Source organism: Hyla sarda, unplaced genomic scaffold (assembly GCF_029499605.1).
Source record: "Hyla sarda isolate aHylSar1 unplaced genomic scaffold, aHylSar1.hap1 scaffold_331, whole genome shotgun sequence".
Taxonomy (NCBI): domain Eukaryota; kingdom Metazoa; phylum Chordata; class Amphibia; order Anura; family Hylidae; genus Hyla; species Hyla sarda.
The window spans coordinates 1-25,519 of NW_026610054.1; the positions used below are offsets into that span (position 1 = coordinate 1).

Below are 25,519 nucleotides of genomic sequence, written 5' to 3' on the forward strand. Positions count from 1 at the left end.
TAGGGGGCAGTAGTCGGGGTGTGAGGGGGCTGTTATTAGTGTATATAGTAGTAGGGGCAGTAGTCGGGGTGTGGGGGGCTGTTATTAGTGTATTATAGTAGTAGGGGGCAGTAGTCGGGGTGTGGGGGGCTGTTATTAGTGTATATAGTAGTAGGGGCAGTAGTCGGGGTGTGGGGGGGCTATTAGTGTATATAGTAGTAGGGGGCAGTAGTCGGGGTGTGGGGGGGCTGTTATTAGTGTATATAGTAGTAGGGGCAGTAGTCGGGGTGTGGGGGGCTGTTATTAGTGTATATAGTAGTAGGGGCAGTAGTCGGGGTGTGGGGGGCTGTTATTAGTGTATATAGTAGTAGGGGGCAGTAGTCGGGTGTGGGGCTGTTATTAGTGTATATAGTAGTAGGGGGCAGTAGTCGGGGTGTGGGGGGCTGTTATTAGTGTATATAGTAGTAGGGGCAGTAGTCGGGGTGTGGGGGGCTGTTATTAGTGTATATAGTAGTAGGGGCAGTAGTCGGGGTGTGGGGGGGCTGTTATTAGTGTATATAGTAGTAGGGGCAGTAGTCGGGGTGTAGGGGGGCTGTTATTAGTGTATATAGTAGTAGGGGCAGTAGTCGGGGTGTGGGGGGCTGTTATTAGTGTATATAGTAGTAGGGGCAGTAGTCGGGGTTGTGGGGGGCTGTTTATTAGTGTATATAGTAGTAGGGGGCAGTAGTCGGGGTGTGGGGGGCTGTTATTAGTGTATATAGTAGTAGGGGGCAGTAGTCGGGGTGTGGGGGGCTGTTATTAGTGTATATAGTAGTAGGGGCAGTAGTCGGGGTGTGGGGGGCTGTTATTAGTGTATATAGTAGTAGGGGCAGTAGTCGGGGTGTGGGGGGCTGTTATTAGTGTATATAGTAGTAGGGGGCAGTAGTCGGGGTGTGGGGGGCTGTTATTAGTGTATATAGTAGTAGGGGCAGTAGTCGGGTGTGGGGCTGTTATTAGTGTATATAGTAGTAGGGGGCAGTAGTCGGGGTGTGGGGGGCTGTTATTAGTGTATATAGTAGTAGGGGCAGTAGTCGGGGTGTGGGGGGCTGTTATTAGTGTATATAGTAGTAGGGGGCAGTAGTCGGGGTCGTGTGGGGGGCTGTTATTAGTGTATATAGTAGTAGGGGCAGTAGTCGGGGTGTGGGGGGCTGTTATTAGTGTATATAGTAGTAGGGGCAGTAGTCGGGGTGTGGGGGGCTGTTATTAGTGTATATAGTAGTAGGGGCAGTAGTCGGGGTGTGGGGGCTGTTATTAGTGTATATAGTAGTAGGGGCAGTAGTCGGGGTGTGGGGGGCTGTTATTAGTGTATATAGTAGTAGGGGCAGTAGTCGGGGTGTTGGGGGGCTGTTATTAGTGTATATAGTAGTAGGGGCAGTAGTCGGGGTGTGGGGGGGCTGTTATTAGTGTATATAGTAGTAGGGGGCAGTAGTCGGGGTGTGGGGGGCTGTTATTAGTGTATATAGTAGTAGGGGGCAGTAGTCGGGGTGTGGGGGGCTGTTATTAGTGTATATAGTAGTAGGGGCAGTAGTCGGGGTGTGGGGGGGCTGTTATTAGTGTATATAGTAGTAGGGGCAGTAGTCGGGGTGTGGGGGGCTGTTATTAGTGTATATAGTAGTAGGGGGCAGTAGTCGGGGTGTGGGGGGCTGTTATTAGTGTATATAGTAGTAGGGGGCAGTAGTCGGGGTGTGGGGGGCTGTTATTAGTGTATATAGTAGTAGGGGCAGTAGTCGGGGTGTGGGGGGCTGTTATTAGTGTATATAGTAGTAGGGGGCAGTAGTCGGGGGGTGGGGGGCTGTTATTAGTGTATATAGTAGTAGGGGGCAGTAGTCGGGGTGTGGGGGGCTGTTATTAGTGTATATAGTAGTAGGGGCAGTAGTCGGGGTGTGGGGGGCTGTTATTAGTGTATATAGTAGTAGGGGCAGTAGTCGGGGTGTGGGGGGCTGTTATTAGTGTATATAGTAGTAGGGGCAGTAGTCGGGTGTGGGGGGCTGTTATTAGTGTATATAGTAGTAGGGGGCAGTAGTCGGGGTGTGGGGGGCTGTTATTAGTGTATATAGTAGTAGGGGCAGTAGTCGGGGTGTGGGGGGGCTGTTATTAGTGTATATAGTAGTAGGGGCAGTAGTCGGGGTGTGGGGGGGGCTGTTATTAGTGTATATAGTAGTAGGGGCAGTAGTCGGGGGTGTGGGGGGCTGTTATTAGTGTATATAGTAGTAGGGGGCAGTAGTTGGGGTGTGGGGGGCTGTTATTAGTGTATATAGTAGTAGGGGCAGTAGTCGGGGTGTGGGGGGGCTGTTATTAGTGTATATAGTAGTAGGGGCAGTAGTCGGGGGTGGGGGGGGCTGTTATTAGTGTATATAGTAGTAGGGGCAGTAGTTCGGGGTGTGGGGGGCTGTTATTAGTGTATATAGTAGTAGGGGCAGTAGTCGGGGTGTGGGGGGGCTGTTATTAGTGTATATAGTAGTAGGGGCAGTAGTCGGGGTGTGGGGGGCTGTTATTAGTGTATATAGTAGTAGGGGGCAGTAGTCGGGGTGTGGGGGGCTGTTATTAGTGTATATAGTAGTAGGGGGCAGTAGTCGGGGTGTGGGGGGCTGTTATTAGTGTATATAGTAGTAGGGGCAGTAGTCGGGGTGTGGGGGGCTGTTATTAGTGTATATAGTAGTAGGGGCAGTAGTCGGGGTGTGGGGGGCTGTTATTAGTGTATATAGTAGTAGGGGCAGTAGTCGGGGTGTGGGGGGGCTGTTATTAGTGTATATAGTAGTAGGGGGCAGTAGTCGGGGTGTGGGGGGCTGTTATTAGTGTATATAGTAGTAGGGGCAGTAGTCGGGGTGTGGGGGGCTGTTATTAGTGTATATAGTAGTAGGGGGCAGTAGTCGGGGTGTGGGGGGCTGTTATTAGTGTATATAGTAGTAGGGGCAGTAGTCGGGGGTGTGGGGGGGCTGTTATTAGTGTATATAGTAGTAGGGGGCAGTAGTCGGGGTGTGGGGGGCTGTTATTAGTGTATATAGTAGTAGGGGGCAGTAGTCGGGGTGTGGGGGGCTGTTATTAGTGTATATAGTAGTAGGGGGCAGTAGTCGGGGGTGGGCGTTGGGGTGGGGGCTGTTATTAGTGTATATAGTAGTAGGGGCAGTAGTCGGGGTGTGGGGGGGCTGTTATTAGTGTATATAGTAGTAGGGGCAGTAGTCGGGGTGTGGGGGGCTGTTATTAGTGTATATAGTAGTAGGGGCAGTAGTCGGGGTGTGGGGGGCTGTTATTAGTGTATATAGTAGTAGGGGGCAGTAGTCGGGGTGTGGGGGGCTGTTATTAGTGTATATAGTAGTAGGGGGCAGTAGTCGGGGTGTGGGGGGCTGTTTGGTGTATATAGTAGTAGGGGCAGTAGTCGGAGTGTGGGGGGCTGTTATTAGTGTATATAGTAGTAGGGGCAGTAGTCGGGGTGTGGGGGGCTGTTATTAGTGTATATAGTAGTAGGGGCAGTAGTCGGGGGTTGTGGGGGGGCTGTTATTAGTGTATATAGTAGTAGGGGCAGTAGTCGGGGTGTGGGGGCTGTTATTAGTGTATATAGTAGTAGGGGCAGTAGTCGGGGTGTGGGGGGCTGTTATTAGTGTATATAGTAGTAGGGGGCAGTAGTCGGGGTGTGGGGGGGCTGTTATTAGTGTATATAGTAGTAGGGGCAGTAGTCGGGGTGTGGGGGGCTGTTATTAGTGTATATAGTAGTAGGGGCAGTAGTCGGGGTGTGGGGGGCTGTTATTAGTGTATATAGTAGTAGGGGGCAGTAGTCGGGGTGTTGGGGGGGCTGTTATTAGTGTATATAGTAGTAGGGGCAGTAGTCTGGGTGTGGGGGGCTGTTATTAGTGTATATAGTAGTAGGGGCAGTAGTCTGGGTGTGGGGGGGCTGTTAGTGTATATAGTAGTAGGGGCAGTAGTCGGGGTGTGGGGGGCTGTTATTAGTGTATATAGTAGTAGGGGCAGTAGTCGGGGTGTGGGGGGCTGTTATTAGTGTATATAGTAGTAGGGGGCAGTAGTCGGGGTGTGGGGGGCTGTTATTAGTGTATATAGTAGTAGGGGCAGTAGTCGGGGGTGTGGGGGGCTGTTATTAGTGTATATAGTAGTAGGGGCAGTAGTCGGGGTGTGGGGGGCTGTTATTAGTGTATATAGTAGTAGGGGCAGTAGTCGGGGTGTGGGGGGCTGTTATTAGTGTATATAGTAGTAGGGGCAGTAGTCGGGGTGTGGGGGGCTGTTATTAGTGTATATAGTAGTAGGGGCAGTAGTCGGGGTGTGGGGGGCTGTTATTAGTGTATATAGTAGTAGGGGCAGTAGTTCGGGGTGTGGGGGGCTGTTATTAGTGTATATAGTAGTAGGGGCAGTAGTCGGGGGTGTGGGGGGCTGTTATTAGTGTATATAGTAGTAGGGGCAGTAGTCGGGGTGTGGGGGGCTGTTATTAGTGTATATAGTAGTAGGGGCAGTAGTCGGGGTGTGGGGGGGCTGTTATTAGTGTATATAGTAGTAGGGGCAGTAGTCGGGGTGTGGGGGGCTGTTATTAGTGTATATAGTAGTAGGGGCAGTAGTCGGGGGTTGTGGGGGGCTGTTATTAGTGTATATAGTAGTAGGGGGCAGTAGTCGGGGTGTGGGGGCTGTTATTAGTGTATATAGTAGTAGGGGCAGTAGTCGGGGTGTGGGGGGCTGTTATTAGTGTATATAGTAGTAGGGGCAGTAGTCGGGGTGTGGGGGGCTGTTATTAGTGTATATAGTAGTAGGGGGCAGTAGTCTGGGTGTGGGGGGCTGTTATTAGTGTATATAGTAGTAGGGGCAGTAGTCGGGGTGTGGGGGGCTGTTATTAGTGTATATAGTAGTAGGGGGCAGTAGTCGGGGTGTGGGGGGCTGTTATTAGTGTATATAGTAGTAGGGGGCAGTAGTCGGGGTGTGGGGGGCTGTTATTAGTGTATATAGTAGTAGGGGCAGTAGTCGGGGTGTGGGGGCTGTTATTAGTGTATATAGTAGTAGGGGCAGTAGTCGGGGTGTGGGGGGCTGTTATTAGTGTATATAGTAGTAGGGGCAGTAGTCGGGGTGTGGGGGGCTGTTATTAGTGTATATAGTAGTAGGGGCAGTAGTCGGGGTGTGGGGGGCTGTTATTAGTGTATATAGTAGTAGGGGCAGTAGTCGGGGTGTGGGGGCTGTTATTAGTGTATATAGTAGTAGGGGCAGTAGTCGGGGTGTGGGGGGCTGTTATTAGTGTATATAGTAGTAGGGGCAGTAGTCGGGGTGTGGGGGGGCTGTTATTAGTGTATATAGTAGTAGGGGGCAGTAGTCGGGGTGTGGGGGGGCTGTTATTAGTGTATATAGTAGTAGGGGCAGTAGTCGGGTGTGGGGGGCTGTTATTAGTGTATATAGTAGTAGGGGCAGTAGTCGGGGTGTGAGGGGCTGTTATTAGTGTATATAGTAGTAGGGGCAGTAGTCGGGGTGTGGGGGGGCTGTTATTAGTGTATATAGTAGTAGGGGCAGTAGTCGGGGTGTGGGGGGCTGTTATTAGTGTATATAGTAGTAGGGGCAGTAGTTCGGGGTGTGGGGGGGCTGTTATTAGTGTATATAGTAGTAGGGGCAGTAGTTCGGGGTGTGGGGGGCTTGTTATTAGTGTATATAGTAGTAGGGGCAGTAGTCGGGGTGTGGGGGGCTGTTATTAGTGTATATAGTAGTAGGGGCAGTAGTCGGGGTGTGGGGGGCTGTTATTAGTGTATATAGTAGTAGGGGCAGTAGTCTGGGGTGTGGGGGGCTGTTATTAGTGTATATAGTAGTAGGGGGCAGTAGTCGGGGTGTGGGGGGGCTGTTATTAGTGTATATAGTAGTAGGGGCAGTAGTCGGGGTGTGGGGGGCTGTTATTAGTGTATATAGTAGTAGGGGCAGTAGTCGGGGTGTGGGGGGCTGTTATTAGTGTATATAGTAGTAGGGGCAGTAGTCGGGGTGTGGGGGGGCTGTTATTAGTGTATATAGTAGTAGGGGGCAGTAGTCGGGGTTGTGGGGGGCTGTTATTAGTGTATATAGTAGTAGGGGCAGTAGTCGGGGTGTGGGGGGCTGTTATTAGTGTATATAGTAGTAGGGGGCAGTAGTCGGGGTGTGGGGGGGCTGTTATTAGTGTATATAGTAGTAGGGGCAGTAGTCGGGGTGTGGGGGGCTGTATAGTGTATATAGTAGTAGGGGCAGTAGTCGGGGTGTGGGGGGCTGTTATTAGTGTATATAGTAGTAGGGGCAGTAGTCGGGGTGTGGGGGGCTGTTATTAGTGTATATAGTAGTAGGGGCAGTAGTCGGGGTGTGGGGGGCTGTTATTAGTGTATATAGTAGTAGGGGCAGTAGTCGGGGTGTGGGGGGCTGTTATTAGTGTATATAGTAGTAGGGGCAGTAGTCGGGTGTGGGGGGCTGTTATTAGTGTATATAGTAGTAGGGGCAGTAGTCGGGGTGTGGGGGGCTGTTATTAGTGTATATAGTAGTAGGGGCAGTAGTCGGGGGTGTGGGGGGCTGTTAGTGTATATAGTAGTAGGGGCAGTAGTCGGTGTGGGGGGCTGTTATTAGTGTATATAGTAGTAGGGGCAGTAGTCGGGGTGTGGGGGGCTGTTATTAGTGTATATAGTAGTAGGGGCAGTAGTCGGGGTGTGGGGGGCTATTAGTGTATATAGTAGTAGGGGCAGTAGTCGGGGTGTGGGGGGCTGTTATTAGTGTATATAGTAGTAGGGGCAGTAGTCGGGGTGTGGGGGGGCTGTTATTAGTGTATATAGTAGTAGGGGCAGTAGTCGGGGTGTGGGGGGCTGTTATTAGTGTATATAGTAGTAGGGGGCAGTAGTCGGGGTGTGGGGGGCTGTTATTAGTGTATATAGTAGTAGGGGCAGTAGTCGGGGTGTGGGGGCTGTTATTAGTGTATATAGTAGTAGGGGGCAGTAGTCGGGGTGTGGGGGGGCTGTTATTAGTGTATATAGTAGTAGGGGCAGTAGTCGGGGTGTGGGGGGCTGTTTAGTGTATATAGTAGTAGGGGCAGTAGTCGGGGTGTGGGGGGCTGTTATTAGTGTATATAGTAGTAGGGGCAGTAGTCGGGGTGTGGGGGGCTGTTATTAGTGTATATAGTAGTAGGGGCAGTAGTCGGGGTGTGGGGGGCTGTTATTAGTGTATATAGTAGTAGAGGGCAGTAGTCGGGGTGTGGGGGGCTGTTATTAGTGTATATAGTAGTAGGGGCAGTAGTCGGGGTGTGGGGGGCTGTTATTAGTGTATATAGTAGTAGGGGCAGTAGTCGGGGTGTGGGGGGCTGTTATTAGTGTATATAGTAGTAGGGGCAGTAGTCGGGGTGTGGGGGGCTGTTATTAGTGTATATAGTAGTAGGGGCAGTAGTCGGGGTGTGGGGGGCTGTTATTAGTGTATATAGTAGTAGGGGCAGTAGTCGGGGTGTGGGGGGCTGTTATTAGTGTATATAGTAGTAGGGGGCAGTAGTCGGGGTGTGGGGGGCTGTTATTAGTGTATATAGTAGTAGGGGCAGTAGTCGGGGTGTGGGGGGCTGTTATTAGTGTATATAGTAGTAGGGGCAGTAGTCGGGGTGTGGGGGCTGTTATTAGTGTATATAGTAGTAGGGGGCAGTAGTCGGGGTGTGGGGGGCTGTTATTAGTGTATATAGTAGTAGGGGCAGTAGTCGGGGTGTGGGGGGGCTGTTATTAGTGTATATAGTAGTAGGGGCAGTAGTGGGGGTGTGGGGGGGCTGTTATTAGTGTATATAGTAGTAGGGGCAGTAGTCGGGTGTGGGGGGCTGTTATTAGTGTATATAGTAGTAGGGGGCAGTAGTCGGGGTTGTGGGGGGCTGTTATTAGTGTATATAGTAGTAGGGGGCAGTAGTAGGGGTGTGGGGGCTGTTATTAGTGTATATAGTAGTAGGGGCAGTAGTCGGGGTGTGGGGGGCTGTTATTAGTGTATATAGTAGTAGGGGCAGTAGTCGGGGTGTGGGGGGCTGTTATTAGTGTATATAGTAGTAGGGGCAGTAGTCGGGGTGTGGGGGGCTGTTATTAGTGTATATAGTAGTAGGGGGCAGTAGTCGGGGTGTGGGGGGCTGTTATTAGTGTATATAGTAGTAGGGGCAGTAGTCGGGGTGTGGGGGGCTGTTATTAGTGTATATAGTAGTAGGGGCAGTAGTCGGGTGTAGGGGGCTGTTATTAGTGTATATAGTAGTAGGGGCAGTAGTCGGGGTGTGGGGGGCTGTTATTAGTGTATATAGTAGTAGGGGCAGTAGTCGGGGTGTGGGGGGGCTGTTGGTGTATATAGTAGTAGGGGCAGTAGTCGGGGGTGTGGGGGGGCTGTTATTAGTGTATATAGTAGTAGGGGCAGTAGTCGGGGTGTGGGGGGGCTGTTATTAGTGTATATAGTAGTAGGGGCAGTAGTCGGGGTGTGGGGGCTGTTATTAGTGTATATAGTAGTAGGGGCAGTAGTCGGGGTGTGGGGGGGCTGTTATTAGTGTATATAGTAGTAGGGGGCAGTAGTCGGGGTGTGGGGGCTGTTATTAGTGTATATAGTAGTAGGGGCAGTAGTCGGGGTGTGGGGGGCTGTTATTAGTGTATATAGTAGTAGGGGCAGTAGTCGGGGGTGTGGGGGGGCTGTTATTAGTGTATATAGTAGTAGGGGCAGTAGTCGGGGTGTGGGGGGCTGTTATTAGTGTATATAGTAGTAGGGGGCAGTAGTGGGGGTGTGGGGGGCTGTTATTAGTGTATATAGTAGTAGGGGCAGTAGTCGGGGTGTGGGGGGCTGTTATTAGTGTATATAGTAGTAGGGGCAGTAGTCGGGGTGTGGGGGGGCTGTTATTAGTGTATATAGTAGTAGGAGGCAGTAGTCGGGGTGTGGGGGGCTGTTATTAGTGTATATAGTAGTAGGGGCAGTAGTCGGGGTGTGGGGGGCTGTTATTAGTGTATATAGTAGTAGGGGCAGTAGTCGGGGTGTGGGGGGGCTGTTATTAGTGTATATAGTAGTAGGGGCAGTAGTCGGGGTGTGGGGGGCTGTTATTAGTGTATATAGTAGTAGGGGCAGTAGTCGGGGTGTGTGGGGGGCTGTTATTAGTGTATATAGTAGTAGGGGCAGTAGTCGGGGTGTGGGGGGCTGTTATTAGTGTATATAGTAGTAGGGGCAGTAGTCGGGGTGTGGGGGGCTGTTATTAGTGTATATAGTAGTAGGGGCAGTAGTCGGGGTGTGGGGGGCTGTTATTAGTGTATATAGTAGTAGGGGCAGTAGTCGGGGTGGGGGGGGCTGTTATTAGTGTATATAGTAGTAGGGGCAGTAGTCGGGGTGTGGGGGGCTGTTATTAGTGTATATAGTAGTAGGGGCAGTAGTCGGGGTGTGGGGGGCTGTTATTAGTGTATATAGTAGTAGGGGCAGTAGTCGGGGTGTGGGGGGCTGTTATTAGTGTATATAGTAGTAGGGGCAGTAGTCGGGGTGTGGGGGGCTGTTATTAGTGTATATAGTAGTAGGGGCAGTAGTCGGGGTGTGGGGGGCTGTTATTAGTGTATATAGTAGTAGGGGCAGTAGTCGGGGTGTTGGGGGGCTGTTATTAGTGTATATAGTAGTAGGGGCAGTAGTCGGGGTGTGGGGGGCTGTTATTAGTGTATATAGTAGTAGGGGCAGTAGTCGGGGTGTGGGGGGCTGTTATTAGTGTATATAGTAGTAGGGGCAGTAGTCGGGGTGTGGGGGGCTGTTATTAGTGTATATAGTAGTAGGGGCAGTAGTCGGGGTGTGGGGGGCTGTTATTAGTGTATATAGTAGTAGGGGCAGTAGTCGGGTGTAGGGGCAGTAGTCGGGGGTGTGAGGGCAGTAGTCGGAGTCACGTGGTGCGGGGGGAGGGTCAGGTACCAGGCTGAAGTGGTCGGGGCTCTTGGCTGTCGCCGTTTTCAGGGGCCCCGGATGATCTGCGCACAAGCTCGGACCCGCACCACTCTGGTGGCCGCCATCTTGTTGTGACGAGCGGTTAGCGCATGCGCAGTACACAGCCTCCGTACACCCACCTTCTCCTCAGGCTTCCTCACCTTATCCCGTCAGCACAGCCGCCATGTTGCTACTCTCCTGCCACTACTAAGATGGAAGACAGTGACTTCCGTCGGGCCAGTGGGCGGGGTTGCGGGCGGACGGTCACTTCCGGTTTCCCGGCAACTGAAAAACGTGTTCACCGAGAAACGTGACGGAGCGGACGGAGAGCAAAAGACGATGAAGAGGCGGAGCGAGGAGAACCGGGAGCCGGTGAGAGGGAGTGAGGGGCCCAGTACTGGATATTTGCCCCCTGATATTATATACAGTGCTAACTGCCCCCCCTGATATTATATACAGTGCTAACTGCCCCCCCCTGATATTATATACAGTGCTAACTGCCCCCCCTGATATTATATACAGTGCTAACTGCCCCCCCTGATATTATATACAGTGCTAACTGCCCCCCTGATATTATATACAGTGCTAACTGCCCCCCCTGATATTATATACAGTGCTAACTGCCCCCCCTGATATTATATACAGTGCTAACTGCCCCCCCTGATATTATATACAGTGCTAACTGCCCCCCCTGATATTATATACAGTGCTAACTGCCCCCCTGATATTATATACAGTGCTAACTGCCCCCCCCTGATATTATATACAGTGCTAACTGCCCCCCCCTGATATTATATACAGTGCTAACTGCCCCCCCTGATATTATATACAGTGCTAACTGCCCCCCCCTGATATTATATACAGTGCTAACTGCCCCCCCCTGATATTATATACAGTGCTAACTGCCCCCCCTGATATTATATACAGTGCTAACTGCCCCCCCTGATATTATATACAGTGCTAACTGCCCCCCCTGATATTATATACAGTGCTAACTGCCCCCCCCTGATATTATATACAGTGCTAACTGCCCCCCCTGATATTATATACAGTGCTAACTGCCCCCCCTGATATTATATACAGTGCTAACTGCCCCCCCTGATATTATATACAGTGCTAACTGCCCCCCCCTGATATTATATACAGTGCTAACTGCCCCCCCCCCGATATTATATACAGTGCTAACTGCCCCCCCCTGATATTATATACAGTGCTAACTGCCCCCCCCCCTGATATTATATACAGTGCTAACTGCCCCCCCCTGATATTATATACAGTGCTAACTGCCCCCCCCTGATATTATATACAGTGCTAACTGCCCCCTCCTGATATTATATACAGTGCTAACTGCCCCCCCCCCTGATATTATATACAGTGCTAACTGCCCCCCCCCCTGATATTATATACAGTGCTAACTGCCCCCCCCTGATATTATATACAGTGCTAACTGCCCCCCCCCTGATATTATATACAGTGCTAACTGCCCCCCCCCGATATTATATACAGTGCTAACTGCCCCCCCCCGATATTATATACAGTGCTAACTGCCCCCCCCTGATATTATATACAGTGCTAACTGCCCCCCCCCTGATATTATATACAGTGCTAACTGCCCCCCCCCGATATTATATACAGTGCTAACTGCCCCCCCCTGATATTATATACAGTGCTAACTGCCCCCCCCCCTGATATTATATACAGTGCTAACTGCCCCCCCCTGATATTATATACAGTGCTAACTGCCCCCCCCTGATATTATATACAGTGCTAACTGCCCCCCCTGATATTATATACAGTGCTAACTGCCCCCCCCTGATATTATATACAGTGCTAACTGCCCCCCCCCTGATATTATATACAGTGCTAACTGCCCCCCCCCCTGATATTATATACAGTGCTAACTGCCCCCCCCTGATATTATATACAGTGCTAACTGCCCCCCCCTGATATTATATACAGTGCTAACTGCCCCCCCCCCTGATATTATATACAGTGCTAACTGCCCCCCCCCTGATATTATATACAGTGCTAACTGCCCCCCCCCTGATATTATATACAGTGCTAACTGCCCCCCCTGATATTATATACAGTGCTAACTGCCCCCCCCCTGATATTATATACAGTGCTAACTGCCCCCCCTGATATTATATACAGTGCTAACTGCCCCCCCTGATATTATATACAGTGCTAACTGCCCCCCCCTGATATTATATACAGTGCTAATTGCCCCCCCCCTGATATTATATACAGTGCTAACTGCCCCCCCCCTGATATTATATACAGTGCTAACTGCCCCCCCCCCTGATATTATATACAGTGCTAACTGCCCCCCCCTGATATTATATACAGTGCTAACTGCCCCCCCCTGATATTATATACAGTGCTAACTGCCCCCCCCCTGATATTATATACAGTGCTAACTGCCCCCCCTGATATTATATACAGTGCTAACTGCCCCCCCCCCTGATATTATATACAGTGCTAACTGCCCCCCCCTGATATTATATACAGTGCTAACTGCCCCCCCCTGATATTATATACAGTGCTAACTGCCCCCCCCCTGATATTATATACAGTGCTAACTGCCCCCCCCTGATATTATATACAGTGCTAACTGCCCCCCCCCCTGATATTATATACAGTGCTAACTGCCCCCCCCCTGATATTATATACAGTGCTAACTGCCCCCCCCTGATATTATATACAGTGCTAACTGCCCCTCCCCCTGTTATGTAGGCTAATAACTGCCCCTCCCCCTGTTATGTAGGCTAATAACTGCCCCTCCCCCTGTTATGTAGGCTAATAACTGCCCCTCCCCCCTGTTATGTAGGCTAATAACTGCCCCTCCCCCTGTTATGTAGGCTAATAACTGCCCCTCCCCCTGTTATGTAGGCTAATAACTGCCCCTCCCCCTGTTATGTAGGCTAATAACTGCCCCTCCCCCTGTTATGTAGGCTAATAACTGCCCCTCCCCCCTGTTATGTAGGCTAATAACTGCCCCTCCCCCTGTTATGTAGGCTAATAACTGCCCCTCCCCCTGTTATGTAGGCTAATAACTGCCCCTCCCCCTGTTATGTAGGCTAATAACTGCCCCTCCCCCCTGTTATGTAGGCTAATAACTGCCCCTCCCCCTGTTATGTAGGCTAATAACTGCCCCTCCCCCTGTTATGTAGGCTAATAACTGCCCCTCCCCCCTGTTATGTAGGCTAATAACTGCCCCTCCCCCTGTTATGTAGGCTAATAACTGCCCCTCCCCCTGTTATGTAGGCTAATAACTGCCCCTCCCCCTGTTATGTAGGCTAATAACTGCCCCTCCCCCTGTTATGTAGGCTAATAACTGCCCCTCCCCCTGTTATGTAGGCTAATAACTGCCCCTCCCCCTGTTATGTAGGCTAATAACTGCCCCTCCCCCTGTTATGTAGGCTAATAACTGCCCCTCCCCCTGTTATGTAGGCTAATAACTGCCCCTCCCCCTGTTATGTAGGCTAATAACTGCCCCTCCCCCTGTTATGTAGGCTAATAACTGCCCCTCCCCCTGTTATGTAGGCTAATAACTGCCCCTCCCCCTGTTATGTAGGCTAATAACTGCCCCTCCCCCCTGTTATGTAGGCTAATAACTGCCCCTCCCCCTGTTATGTAGGCTAATAACTGCCCCTCCCCCTGTTATGTAGGCTAATAACTGCCCCTCCCCCTGTTATGTAGGCTAATAACTGCCCCTCCCCCTGTTATGTAGGCTAATAACTGCCCCTCCCCCTGTTATGTAGGCTAATAACTGCCCCCTCCCCCTGTTATGTAGGCTAATAACTGCCCCTCCCCCTGTTATGTAGGCTAATAACTGCCCCTCCCCCTGTTATGTAGGCTAATAACTGCCCCTCCCCCTGTTATGTAGGCTAATAACTGCCCCTCCCCCTGTTATGTAGGCTAATAACTGCCCCTCCCCCTGTTATGTAGGCTAATAACTGCCCCTCCCCCTGTTATGTAGGCTAATAACTGCCCCTCCCCCTGTTATGTAGGCTAATAACTGCCCCTCCCCCTGTTATGTAGGCTAATAACTGCCCCTCCCCCTGTTATGTAGGCTAATAACTGCCCCTCCCCCTGTTATGTAGGCTAATAACTGCCCCTCCCCCTGTTATGTAGGCTAATAACTGCCCCTCCCCCTGTTATGTAGGCTAATAACTGCCCCTCCCCCTGTTATGTAGAGTAATAACTGCCCCTGATATTATGTACACTGATCTTAGTCTCCACTCCTCAGTACTAGGGCAGTGTAGAGGTGGAGGCTGAGGGGCCCCTGGTGTTTTTGTTGGTGTGTAAGCTGCAGTGTTGGTGTGTAAGCTGCAGTGTTGGTGTGTAAGCTGCAGTGTTGGTGTGTAAGCTGCAGTGTTGGTGTGTTCCTGCAGGAGGCGCTGCTCGGAGGAGACGGTGTGATGAGTGACGGAGAGGACACTGACCTGAGTGACAGCGAGGAGAGCCAATACTCTGGGCTGGAGGATTCTGGGAGTGACAGCAGCGATGAGGAGAAGGAAGAGGTGGAGCCTGAGGACAAGGTAATGGATGCTGAGAGAGCCATATGGGAGGAGACGGAGGAGTCTGGAGGTGGAGTCACTTTTTTTTTTTTTTTTTTTTTTTTTTTTTCCATAGCAGATATTTTTGTGCACTGATAACACTGATCAATGCTGTGCTATGGCAGGCTGTAATAATGGAGCGCCTATAACACTGATCAGTGCTGTGCTATGGCAGGCTGTAGTAATGAAGCGCCTATAACACTGATCAATGCTGTGCTATGGCAGGCTCTAGTAATGGAGCGCCTATAACACTGATCACTGCTGTGCTATGGCAGGCTGTAATAATGGAGCGCCTATAACACTGATCACTGCTGTGCTATGGCAGGCTGTAGTAATGGAGCGTCTATAACACTGATCACTGCTGTGCTATGGCAGGCTGTAGTAATGGAGCGCCTATAACACTGATCAGTGCTGTGCTATGGCAGGCTGTAGTAATGGAGCACCTATAACACTGATGAGTGCTGTGCTATGGCAGGCTGTAGTAATGGAGCGCCTATAACACTGATCACTGCTGTGCTATGGCAGGCTGTAGTAATGGAGCGCCTATAACACTGATCACTGCTGTGCTATGGCAGGCTGTAGTAATGGAGCGCCTATAACACTGATCAATGCTGTGCTATGGCAGGCTGTAGTAATGGAGCGTCTATAACACTGATGAGTGCTGTGCTATGGCAGGCTGTAGTAATGGAGCGCCTATAACACTGATCAGTGCTGTGCTATGGCAGGCTGTAGTAATGGAGCGCCTATAACACTGATCACTGCTGTGCTATGGCAGGCTGTAGTAATGGAGCGTCTATAACACTGATCAATGCTGTGCTATGGCAGGCTGTAGTAATGGAGCACCTATAACACTGATCAATGCTGTTCTATGGCAGGCTGTAGTAATGGAGCACCTATAACACTGATCAATGCTGTTCTATGGCAGGCTGTAGTAATGGAGCGCCTATAACACTGATCAATGCTGTGCTATGGCAGGCTGTAGTAATGGAGCGCCTATAACACTGATCAGTGCTGTGCTATGGCAGGCTGTAGTAATGGAGCGCCTATAACACTGATCAGTGCTGTGCTATGGCAGGCTCTAGTAATGGAGCACCTATAACACTGATCAGTGCTGTGCTATGGCAGGCTGTAGTAATGGAGCGTCTATAACACTGATCACTGCTGTGCTATGGCAGGCTGTAGTAATGGAGCGTCTATAACACTGATCAATGCTGTGCTATGGCAGGCTCTAGTAATGGAGCGCCTATAACACTGATCAATGCTGTGCTATGGCAGGCTGTAGTAATGGAGCGCCTATAACACTGATCACTGCTGTGCTATGGCAGGCTGTAGTAATGGAGCGTCTATAACACTGATCAATGCTGTGCTATGGCAGGCTGTAGTAATGGAACGCCTATAACATTGATCAATGCTGTGCTATGGCAGGCTGTAGTAATGGAGCGCCTATAACACTGATCACTGCTGTGCTATGGTAGGCTGTAGTAATGGAGCGCCTATAACACTGATCAATGCTGTGCTATGGCAGGCTGTAGTAATGGAGCGTCTATAACACTGATGAGTGCTGTGCTATGGCAGGCTGTAGTAATGGAGCGCCTATAACACTGATCAGTGCTGTGCTATGGCAGGCTGTAGTAATGGAGCGCCTATAACACTGATCACTGCTGTGCTATGGCAGGCTGTAGTAATGGAGCGTCTATAACACTGATCAATGCTGTGCTATGGCAGGCTGTAGTAATGGAGCGCCTATAACACTGATCACTGCTGTGCTATGGCAGGCTGTAGTAATGGAGTGCCTATAACACTGATCAATGCTGTGCTATGGCAGGCTGTAGTAATGGAGCGTCTATAACACTGATCAATGCTGTGCTATGGCAGGCTGTAGTAATGGAGCGCCTATAACACTGATCAGTGCTGTTCTATGGCAGGCTGTAGTAATGGAGCGTCTATAACACTGATCAATGCTGTTCTATGGCAGGCTGTAGTAATAGAGCGTCTATAACACTGATCACTGCTGTGCTATGGCAGGCTGTAGTAATGGAGCGTCTATAACACTGATCAATGCTGTTCTATGGCAGGCTGTAGTAATGGAGCGTCTATAACACTGATCACTGCTGTGCTATGGCAGGCTGTAGTAATGGAGTGCCTATAACACTGATCACTGCTGTGCTATGGCAGGCTGTAGTAATGGAGCGCCTATAACACTGATCAATGCTGTGCTATGGCAGGCTGTAGTAATGGAGCGCCTATAACACTGATCAGTGCTGTGCTATGGCAGGCTGTAGTAATGGAGCGCCTATAACACTGATCAGTGCTGTTCTATGGCAGGCTGTAGTAATGGAGCGCCTATAACACTGATCAGTGCTGTGCTATGGCAGGCTGTAGTAATGGAGCGCCTATAACACTGATCAGTGCTGTGCTATGGCAGGCTCTAGTAATGGAGCACCTATAACACTGATCAGTGCTGTGCTATGGCAGGCTGTAGTAATGGAGCGCCTATAACACTGATCAATGCTGTGCTATGGCAGGCTGTAGTAATGGAGCGCCTATAACACTGATCAGTGCTGTGCTATGGCAGGCTCTAGTAATGGAGCACCTATAACACTGATCAGTGCTGTGCTATGGCAGGCTGTAGTAATGGAGCGTCTATAACACTGATCAATGCTGTTCTATGGCAGGCTGTAGTAATAGAGCGTCTATAACACTGATCACTGCTGTGCTATGGCAGGCTGTAGTAATGGAGCGCCTATAACACTGATCAGTGCTGTGCTATGGCAGGCTGTAGTAATGGAGCGCCTATAACACTGATCAGTGCTGTGCTATGGCAGGCTCTAGTAATGGAGCACCTATAACACTGATCAGTGCTGTGCTATGGCAGGCTGTAGTAATGGAGCGTCTATAACACTGATCAGTGCTGTGCTATGGCAGGCTGTAGTAATGGAGCGCCTATAACACTGATCACTGCTGTGCTATGGCAGGCTGTAGTAATAGAGCGCTGATGACACTGATCAATGCTGTTCTATGGCAGGCTGTAGTAATGGAGCGCCTATAACACTGATCAGTGCTGTGCTATGGCAGGCTGTAGTAATGGAGCGCCTATAACACTGATCAGTGCTGTGCTATGGCAGGCTCTAGTAATGGAGCACCTATAACACTGATCAGTGCTGTGCTATGGCAGGCTGTAGTAATGGAGCGCCTATAACACTGATCAATGCTGTGCTATGGCAGGCTGTAGTAATGGAGCACCTATAACACTGATCACTGCTGTGCTATGGCAGGCTGTAGTAATGGAGCGCCTATAACACTGATCAGTGCTGTGCTATGGCAGGCTGTAGTAATGGAGCGCAGATAACACTGATCAATGCTGTGCTATGGCAGGCTGTAGTAATGGAGCACCTATAACACTGATCACTGCTGTGCTATGGCAGGCTGTAGTAATGGAGCACCTATAACACTGATCAATGCTGTGCTATGGCAGGCTGTAGTAATGGAGCACCTATAACACTGATCACTGCTGTGCTATGGCAGGCTGTAGTAATGGAGCGCCTATAACACTGATCAATGCTGTGCTATGGCAGGCTGTAGTAATGGAGCGCCTATAACACTGATCACTGCTGTGCTATGGCAGGCTGTAGTAATAGAGCACCTATAACACTGATCAATGCTGTGCTATGGCAGGCTGTAGTAATGGAGCACCTATAACACTGATCACTGCTGTGCTATGGCAGGCTGTAGTAATGGAGCACCTATAACACTGATCAATGCTGTGCTATGGCAGGCTGTAGTAATGGAGCACCTATAACACTGATCACTGCTGTGCTATGGCAGGCTGTAGTAATGGAGCGCCTATAACACTGATCAATGCTGTGCTATGGCAGGCTGTAGTAATGGAGCGCCTATAACACTGATCACTGCTGTGCTATGGCAGGCTGTAGTAATGGAGTGCTGAGGGGGAAGGAGGGAGGCTCTTATCCAGTACTAATACAAAATACATAAGAGACCCAACTCCACCCCCACTGGTCACAAGTAATCCCATACATGATACAAGTCACCACCCACCTGACCACAAGGTGAACTAGAATCAGGGGTCTATGTACCGAGGTCTTATATACCCTATACAGAGGGAACAACTGTGTCAGACGATTCCCCCCCCCCCCCCCCTTCTATTCCTTATCCGTAAAGGGACGAGGAGTCCTCCTTTAACCTCTTCAGGATGCAGGGCGTATCCATACGCCCGTGGGAAATCCGGTCCCCACCGCTAGCCGGTTGGGAATCGGAGCCGGATGCCTGATGAAATCGTTCAGCAGGCATATCGCCCAGGGGGGTCATCAGGACCCCCCATGTGCACGATCGCAGCACATCGCTCATCAATTCAGACGAGCAATGTGCTGCGATTCCGTTCCCTGCTGCTCGCCGGGCGGGGATCGGAGCCGGATGTCTGATGACTTCAATCAGCAGACATCCCGGCAGTGTGCCGGAGGAGGTCCGGAGGACGACCTATACCGGCGTTCTGCAGCGGTTCCAGGTCATCAGGGTCACGTGTGACCCGGATATAGATGGTGACTGGTGGTGTAGTATACACCACCAATCACCATCCGTGCTGTACTGGGGGCTGTCATTGTGGCCACCCCCCTCAGTACAGTTGTGATTGGGAGGGGATGGTGGGGGCTAGGAGCATGTTGCTCCGTTCTGCCCGCCATTCCACAGAGATCTGGTGTGCAGGATGGAGCCCCCATTGCTGCCACCATCCCCTCAGTGTGATAAAAGTGCCCCAGAAATCCCCAGGGATAGCTGTAGATTTAGGTAGGGACAGGTTAGGGTTAAAAAAATAAAATAAAAGTTTTTTTAAATCTTTTTTTTTTTTTTTTTATTTTTTTTTTCAGCGTACCTCAGTGGGTGTCCGTGGGTCCGTAGCACCTTTAGCTGCGTGTCCCCGGCCCTGCTGGGTCGCTGCGGTCTGCCGCCAGCCTTTTTTTTGGCGCAGATCTTTTCTTTTTTTTTTTTCCTAAGCGTGTGTGCGGACCCTCTTAGTTATAAAAGAGCGGTCCGCCACGTTTGTTAAAGCCCACCTGCTGCTGATCAGACCCGTAGTATTGATCAGCGTTTTTTTTTTTTTGTGGTGCCGGCGCTTTTTTTGCGTTTTCTAGCGCTTTTTTGCATCCATATGCGTTCCGTGTCACCAGTAGCAGACGTGTGCTGTGTGGACGGACCTTACCTGTGTGTAGCCTGTCCCACCGCTGTCAATGATTTATCACTGATCAGCGTTTTTTATTTATTTTTTATTATTTTTTTTTTTTCTGGGGTTCAGGTGGGTGCATTATTTCGGGGTTAAGCGTTTGTTTATTTTTCGGGTTTTTTGTGTGGGGGTCTGTGTACAAGCCACCGGCCACTGTTCTGGGCTGAGTGGCCGGACCCCCCCACTGACTTCTGCGCCCCCTGCCGCCACAAGCGCTAATCAGTGCACACACCACTGATTAGATAAACGCTTTTTTTCGGCGCAGGGCTTTTTTACGCTAGAAGTCCCTTTTTTGTTTTAAAAAAAAGTCCCCTTTTTATTTTTTTTCTGTTAGGGCGGGTTAGTTTAGTTAGGTTAGGGCGGGTTAGGTTAGGGAGGGTTAGGGAGGTAGTATCGCACCACACCACACGCAGCACACACACCAATAAAGTTCCCCCCCCCCCCACAATCACACCCATATCCCCATTAGAGTAGGGAAATGGCCCGCAGAGCGTTTTCGGCGGAGGAGGCATATGACATAATTGCCTCCGACACAGAGAGCGGCTCAGAGGACGATGAAGACCCCACCTTCCTTATTTCATCGTCCTCCTCATCATCTAGTTCTGATGATGAGCCACCAAGGCGGTGGAGACGCCGCCGCAAACCTCCTCTGCCCTTGACCCTGTGCCCCATGCTAGTATGAGTCCCCCTGTCGCTTATACTTGTGAAGCCCCCCTGCCAAGGTCACTGGTACATCATACCGGAGAACTTGACTGGGCTGAGCCAGCGGACCACGAGCCCGTGATTCCTGAGTTTGTTGGCGACTCAGGAATCAAGATTAACATCGCCGGGTTCACTGAAAAGGACTTTTTCGGTCACTTTTTCAGTGACGACTTTGTTAATCTAATGGTTACACAGACAAATCTGTGCGCCCAACAGTTCGTCGCCGCTAACCCGGGCTCACTTTTAGCTAGACCCAGCGGCTGGACTCCAGTCGATGCAGCCGAAATGAGGACCTTTTGGGGCCTCGCGCTGCATATGGGTCTAGTTAAAAAACCCAGTATCTTTTACCAGACACCCCTCTACAGTATGGCCATGACACGTCCCCGGTTCGAGGCCATTCGGAGATGTTTGCATTATGCTGATAATGCGGCATGTCCCCCCCCCGAACTGATCCCACGTATGACCGCCTGTATAAAATCAGGCCGGTCATCAATCACTTCGGGGCCAGATTTTGGGAGGCCTATGTCCCGGGGTGGGAGGTCTCTATTGATGAGTCTCTCATCAGCTTTAAGAGGAGACTCAGCTTCCGGCAATACATCCTGACCAAGCGAGCGCGGTATGGCGTGAAGATGTATAAACTTTGTGAGAATACCTCCGGGTACGAGGGTGTATGAGGGACCAGATTCCCGCATTGAACCCCCAGATTGTTCCCCCACTCTGGGTGTTAGCGGGAAAATCGTTTGGGGCCTTTTGCACCCATTGCTAGATAACGGTTACCACCTTTACGTGGATAACTTTTATACTAGTATCCCTCTCTTCACATCCCTCGCCGCCAGATCCACGCTTGCTTGTGGGACAGTCCGGAAGAATCAAAGAGGCCTTCCGCCCCATCATTCCCTACATGCTCCTATCCCCCGGGGTGAGTCCCGTGCCTTTTCCCATGAGAACCTGTTGTTGGTCCAGTATAAGGACAAGAGGGATGTCCTTATGCTGACCACAATTCAAGGGAATGGCAGCACCCCTGTCCCTGTGCGAGGTACCGCGGGACCGGTCCTCAAGCCCGATAGTATTCTGGACTACAATCGGTATATGGGGGGAGTTGATCTTTCTGATCAAGTCCTCAAGCCGTATAACGCCATGCGGAAAACACGTGCATGGTATAAAAAGGTTGCGGTCTACATGGTACAGGTTGCCATCTACAACTCTTTTGTACTGTACAAGTACACTGGCAACACAGGGACATACCTGCAGTTCCAAGAGGTAGTTCTAAGGGCCTTCATCTTTGGTGACCGCCAAGGAGCGGGTCAGAGCACCTCTGGAACTTCAGTGCCCCGGATCGTCCCCGGCCAACACTTTCCTGGTGTGATCCCCAACACTAGAAGGACGGGACGAACCCAGAAGAAATGCAGAGTGTGTCTCGAGGGGGATTCGGAGGGACACCACCATTCAGTGTGACATCCGGGCCTCTGCATAGGCTGCTTCAGGGAGGATCACACTTCCATGCAGCACTACATTTTCCATCCTTTGCCCTAATTTTCATTCCCCAAAATCCGACTCCAATGTACCAGTCCAGAGTACATTGTCTTCCAAATTTTATACCAAATCCCCCCCTTCCCCCCCCAAAAAAAGAAAAAAAAATTTTCTCAATACCCCCAATATCTTTTTTTATTTTTATTTTTATTATTTTTTTTTTTCTTCCCCCTAAGAAATGGTTCATGGGACTCAGACTCAACAGCATTGGGGGATTACAGTTGCCTCAAATGTGCAGCACTCTCTCCCCACCTGAGCGGGTTGTGCATTTGAGGTAACAGAATAGGGACGGCCCCACACATCCCCTCCCCAGAATGATCATTCAGAGTATAGGGTTTGGGGCGGGCATCATTTTTACTTTTGGCTGTACTCTGGGTCATCATTCTGGGGAAATAATTGGCATATTAGTTCTAAAATTGCAATTTTCATCCCCCCCATAGTAAACTTCATCCATTGCTGGAAAATAAATGAAGGGAACACCCGTCTGTTCCAAATCTCTACTTCACCCTATACCCTTCCCTAGGGGGTGTACTGTATATAATGGGGTCACTGCTCCCCTATACCCATTCCTCAGGGGGTGTACTGTATATAATGGGGTCACTGCTCCCCTATACCCAATCCTCAGGGGGTGTACTGTATATAATGGGGTCACTGCTCCCCTATACCCATTCCTCAGGGGGGTGTCCTGTATATAATGAGGTCACTGCTCCCCTATACCCATTCCTCAGGGGGGTGTACTGTATATAATGGGGTCACTGCTCCCCTATACCCATTCCTCAGGGGGTGTACTGTATATAATGGGGTCACTGCTCCCCTGTACCCATTCCTCAGGGGGTGCACTGTATATAATGGGGTCACTGCTCCCCTATACCCATTCCCCAGGGGGTGTACTGTATATAATGGGGTCACTGCTCCCCTATACCCATTCCTCAGGGGGTGTACTGTATATAATGGGTCACTGCTCCCCTATACCCATTCCTCTGGGGGTGTACTGTATATAATGGGGTCACTGCTCCCCTATACCCATTCCTCAGGGGGTGTACTGTATATAATGGGGTCACTGCTCCCCTATACCCATTCCTCAGGGGGTGTACTGTATATAATGGGGTCACTGCTCCCCTATACCCAATCCTCAGGGGGTGTACTGTATATAATGGGGTCACTGCTCCCCTATACCCATTCCTCAGGGGGGTGTACTGTATATAATGGGGTCACTGCTCCCCTATACCCATTCCTCAGGGGGTGTACTGTATATAATGGGGTCACTGCTCCCCTATACCCATTCCTCAGGGGGGTGTACTGTATAGAATGGGGTCACTGCTCCCCTATACCCTTCCCTAGGGGGTGTACTGTATATAATGGGGTCACTGCTCCCCTATACCCATTCCTCAGGGGGTGTACTGTATATAATGGGGTCACTGCTCCCCTATACCCATTCCTCAGGGGGGTGTACTGTATATAATGGGGTCACTGCTCCCCTATACCCATTCCTCAGGGGGTGTACTGTATATAATGGGGTCACTGCTCCCCTATACCCATTCCTCAGGGGGTGTACTGTATATAATGGGGTCACTGCTCCCCTATACCCATTCCTCAGGGGGTGTACTGTATATAATGGGGTCACTGCTCCCCTATACCCATTCCTCAGGGGGGTGTACTGTATATAATGGGGTCACTGCTCCCCTATACCCATTCCTCAGGGGGTGTACTGTATATAATGGGGTCACTGCTCCCCTATACCCATTCCTCAGGGGGGTGTACTGTATATAATGGGGTCACTGCTCCCCTATACCCATTCCTCAGGGGGTGTACTGTATATAATGGGGTCACTGCTCCCCTATACCCATTCCTCAGGGGGTGTACTGTATATAATGGGGTCACTGCTCCCCTATACCCATTCCTCAGGGGGTGTACTGTATATAATGGGGTCACTGCTCCCCTATACCCATTCCTCAGGGGGTGTCCTGTATATAATGGGGTCACTGCTCCCCTATACCCATTCCTCAGGGGGGTGTACTGTATATATAATGGGGTCACTGCTCCCCTATACCCATTCCTCGGGGGGTGTCCTGTATATATAATGGGGTCACTGCTCCCCTATACCCATTCCTCGGGGGTGTACTGTATATAATGGGGTCACTGCTCCCCTATACCCATTCCTCAGGGGGTGTCCTGTATATAATGGGGTCACTGCTCCCCTATACCCATTCCTCAGTGGGTGTACTGTATATAATGGGGTCACTGCTCCCCTATACCCATTCCTCAGGGGGTGTACTGTATATAATGGGGTCACTGCTCCCCTATACCCATTCCTCAGGGGGTGTACCGTATATAATGGGGTCACTGCTCCCCTATACCCATTCCTCAGAGGGTGTACCGTATATAATGGGGTCACTGCTCCCCTATACCCATTCCTCAGGGGGTGTACTGTATATAATGGGGTCACTGCTCCCCTATACCCATTCCTCAGGGGGTGTACCGTACATAATGGGGTCACTGCTCCCCTATACCCATTCCTCAGGGGGTGTACTGTATATAATGGGGTCACTGCTCCCCTATACCCATTCCTCAGGGGGTGCACTGTATATAATGGGGTCACTGCTCCCCTATACCCATTCCTCAGGGGGTGTACTTTATATATAATGGGGTCACTGCTCCCCTATACCCATTCCTCGGGGGTGTACTGTATATAATGGGGTCACTGCTCCCCTATACCCATTCCTCAGGGGGTGTACTGTATATAATGGGGTCACTGCTCCCCTATACCCATTCCTCAGGGGGTGTACTGTATATAATGGGGTCACTGCTCCCCTATACCCATTCCTCAGGGGGTGTACTGTATATAATGGGGTCACTGCTCCCCTATACCCATTCCTCAGGGGGTGTACTGTATATAATGGGGTCACTGCTCCCCTATACCCATTCCTCAGGGGGTGTCCTGTATATAATGGGGTCACTGCTCCCCTATACCCATTCCTCGGGGGGTGTACTGTATATATAATGGGGTCACTGCTCCCCTATACCCATTCCTCGGGGGGTGTCCTGTATATATAATGGGGTCACTGCTCCCCTATACCCATTCCTCGGGGGTGTACTGTATATAATGGGGTCACTGCTCCCCTATACCCATTCCTCAGGGGGTGTCCTGTATATAATGGGGTCACTGCTCCCCTATACCCATTCCTCAGTGGGTGTACTGTATATAATGGGGTCACTGCTCCCCTATACCCATTCCTCAGTGGGTGTACTGTATATAATGGGGTCACTGCTCCCCTATACCCATTCCTCAGGGGGTGTACTGTATATAATGGGGTCACTGCTCCCCTATACCCATTCCTCAGGGGGTGTACTGTATATAATGGGGTCACTGCTCCCCTATACCCATTCCTCAGAGGGTGTACCGTATATAATGGGGTCACTGCTCCCCTATACCCATTCCTCAGGGGGTGTACTGTATATAATGGGGTCACTGCTCCCCTATACCCATTCCTCAGGGGGTGTACCGTACATAATGGGGTCACTGCTCCCCTATACCCATTCCTCAGGGGGTGTACTGTATATAATGGGGTCACTGCTCCCCTATACCCATTCCTCAGGGGGTGCACTG

The 25,519-nt window shown here is 50.6% G+C and overlaps 1 protein-coding gene across 1 annotated transcript in view; it reads left to right on the forward strand.

Moving 5' to 3' along the window:
* The first annotated feature begins 9,999 nt into the window (after positions 1–9,999).
* Positions 10,000–25,519, forward strand: part of BOP1 (BOP1 ribosomal biogenesis factor) — a 72,976-nt gene continuing 57,456 nt past the window's right edge. Inside the window, exons 1-2 of the mRNA XM_056553576.1 lie at positions 10,000–10,257; positions 14,283–14,429. Coding sequence (XP_056409551.1) covers positions 10,225–10,257; positions 14,283–14,429 — 180 coding nt within the window. The 5' untranslated portion in view covers positions 10,000–10,224. The remainder of the gene's footprint in view (positions 10,258–14,282; positions 14,430–25,519) is intronic.